At 33.0% G+C, this 2,892-nt stretch overlaps 1 protein-coding gene across 1 annotated transcript; it reads left to right on the top strand.

Moving 5' to 3' along the window:
• Window positions 1-871: 871 nt before the first annotated feature.
• LOC122609814 (monothiol glutaredoxin-S4-like) lies at window positions 872-1,425 on the top strand. The gene has a single exon (XM_043782758.1). It carries the CDS (start codon window positions 1,002-1,004, stop codon window positions 1,305-1,307), a length of 306 nt encoding a protein of 101 aa, XP_043638693.1. The 5' UTR covers window positions 872-1,001; the 3' UTR covers window positions 1,308-1,425.
• Window positions 1,426-2,892: the final 1,467 nt, after the last annotated feature.

Below are 2,892 nucleotides of genomic sequence, written 5' to 3'. Positions count from 1 at the left end.
TTAATATGATCTTTTTAAATGTTAGGGACAACTTTTCACGACCAAAAAAATATAGTGGTCGTGAATACGTATTAGAAATCTTATACATATCTACATATATAGAGTATCACACGTCGTCTTTTTATTACTCGCGACTTGTTAGAATGTAATTGAAAACAGCAGGATCGAAATATATATACATACATACTCGACCTGGATCGGATACTTACATTTAACACCTACAAACATAGAACTTTAATTGAAAATGTATTGGCATGTGAGATGATGTTCTTGTAAACAAATTAGAGGAAGAAAAGTCAAAGCGAGAATAGACTTATTATTCAAATTAAGTTTGGTATACCAGCAAGTTTTTTGTAAAGATTTTCAAAGTTTATTATACATGCAATAACAAAAACAAACAATATTTTTTTTACACATATAGCTAGCTTGTCCCTATACTAAAAAGTAGAAAGAATAAAAAAAGGCATTCTAAGCTAACTACCAAGGAGCTTCAGTCGAGAAACTTTGATAGTACTCGTAATTAAGTGCAGCCTTGTTATTGATGAAAAGACCAGAAAATAAAAACTTGGAGCACGTACGTAAAGGAATAGAATATAAAGCCGTACTCATAGACACTTGAACATATAAATGTGATCTATATCTTATATCTATATATATGCTTCCGTAGAAAAATAGATTCTCTACCGGCCTACTACTTTTTCTAACGTATTATTATTGTCAACTTTTTATGCAAATTCCATTTCTAGATAGCTAGCTAGAACAACCGAATATCACTATCCATTGCCAACTAAAAACATTCTCTTTTCTCCACATATATTATCCTATTCTACGTACAACGTACCTCGCTCTATATATACTCCGATCCCATAATCACCCACATTACACATAACAAGCTAATGTAACTAATACGTTATATATACACACTTCAATCACAATATTAATCAACATAATATCGATCATCGATACTAATTGAAACGTTATAAGGTCCGTCCGGTTTACACATGGATAGAGTGAATAGAATGGTGTCCGAGAGGCCAGTGGTGATATTCAGCAAGAGTTCTTGCATATTGTCGCACACAATAAAGTCTCTGTTCAATGATTTTGGTGTGAATCCTACGGTGTATGAGCTGGATGAGATAGCAAGAGGCCAAGACATAGAGCAGGCATTGTCTGGACTAGGGTGCGGTACAGTCCCCGTTGTGTTCATTGGGGGTGAATTGGTTGGCGGAACTAATGAGATTATGAGTCTTCAACTTAAGAGGGTTTTGAGGCCAATGCTCATTAGTGCTGGAGCTTTATGGGTTTGATTTCATATATATAAAAAACGTTGGCAATAAAGTACTAGCTAGTATGTATGTAATAACGTTAATTAATGCACATTATAAGTGCAGATAACTTATGAATAATGAAAATCATTTGATCAAATCATAGGGGATGTTGTGTATCTATACTATATATACATGAGACTGCTAGTACTACATTATACGAGTATATGTCTATCGTCCTGTTTTCTGTTAAGGGTGTGTGATCTACCATATATCTACTAATAAATAAACAAACTTCTACGTTAATTAACATCACTTTGATCTTGTAGTGTTTACTAGCTCTTAAATGCACAATGTTCTATATGGTTTCCCTTGTTGAGTCAAATTAAGCCGCATGCTCCACTCCTGGTAATGTCCTTTTGTCAATTCTCTTACGTTTCAATCTTCCAATCATTCTCCCACTGGAATCCAAAGACTTAAATCTTTCATAATGTCTCAACGGAGTCCTAAAAGCAACATTCGTTGATCCCTAAATTGGCACCATCAATGGTTGTGATAGGAAGTATCTCATTGTCTTTGAATTTCAATTAAAATGGCAATAATGAAAGATTTTTCGAAATTCAAATGAACTCAAGTATTTACATATATGTAAAAGGTAAGTTGACTTATAAGTTGGAAAAAAATAAAAACATGGATTTCGAACACGTTATCCAGTAAAAGTTGTTAGGGATCCATCACCACAATAGTAAAAGCAAACAACACAGAAGATGTAATTTCAATTAGTCTTGAACACTTTCTCTCACATACCCATGCAATTTCAACACCTAAATTACATACTATTTGAGAAAACAAACACTAAACTCCATAACTGATTGATAAGAAAATACGAAATACATGAATTTGATCTTGGTGAACACTCATCATTAATTCAGACAAGCTTTACCGAAAATACTCATTTAATGAATATCATCGTGCATCAATTGACTCGTGAATCTTCGTGCATCAATTTAACCATGATCTAAAGGTCAAGATCTTGTTATATTTGTTTTACTTTAAATCTTTAATACTTGTTTTACAATTATGCAGACCCGTCCCTTGACATGTGCACCCGGCTCAATATAAGGACACACAAAATATAGGAGCACCAATTATACAACGTGTAGTTTCATATTATAATTTAGTTTATGACCGAGTAATTTATAGTCCTAGTCCATCTTTCTTCTACGGCTCCATGCCTCCACACGATAGGAATATTAATTGGTACTTTTACAATTGATAACCGTATGCGACATATTAATTTACGAGAAATAGTGTCCGCGCGTTGCAGCGGTGAAATGATGGGGGTGATAGGTCAAGTCATAGAGTATGATAACCAAATGTCTTAACCGTACGGGCTTTTCCCTGCGATTTAAAAATTCATCGAAAGTATATCGAATGACATCTCTAATGAAAGATTATGAAATTTTAAGTACATTCATACAATTTTTATAATTTATCGATATACGGTTTTTGAGATAAAATTTTTTGAATGAATTAGAAGAATAAAATGATTTATGGAGGAGATAAAAAAAATGAGTTGTTGAGATTTAAGAAGAGAGAAAAATGAATTGTTAAGATTTAATGGTAT

This window comes from Erigeron canadensis, chromosome 1 (genome assembly GCF_010389155.1).
Source record: "Erigeron canadensis isolate Cc75 chromosome 1, C_canadensis_v1, whole genome shotgun sequence".
NCBI classification, from domain to species: domain Eukaryota; kingdom Viridiplantae; phylum Streptophyta; class Magnoliopsida; order Asterales; family Asteraceae; genus Erigeron; species Erigeron canadensis.
The sequence above is the reverse complement of the archived record's forward strand: the minus strand, read 5'-3'. Positions and strand labels throughout refer to the sequence as shown.

Excerpts from the sequence above, each read along its gene's own strand:
- LOC122609814 (XM_043782758.1), top strand. The coding sequence starts at position 1,002 with ATGGATAGAGTGAATAGAATGGTGTCCGAGAGGCCAGTGGTGATATTC.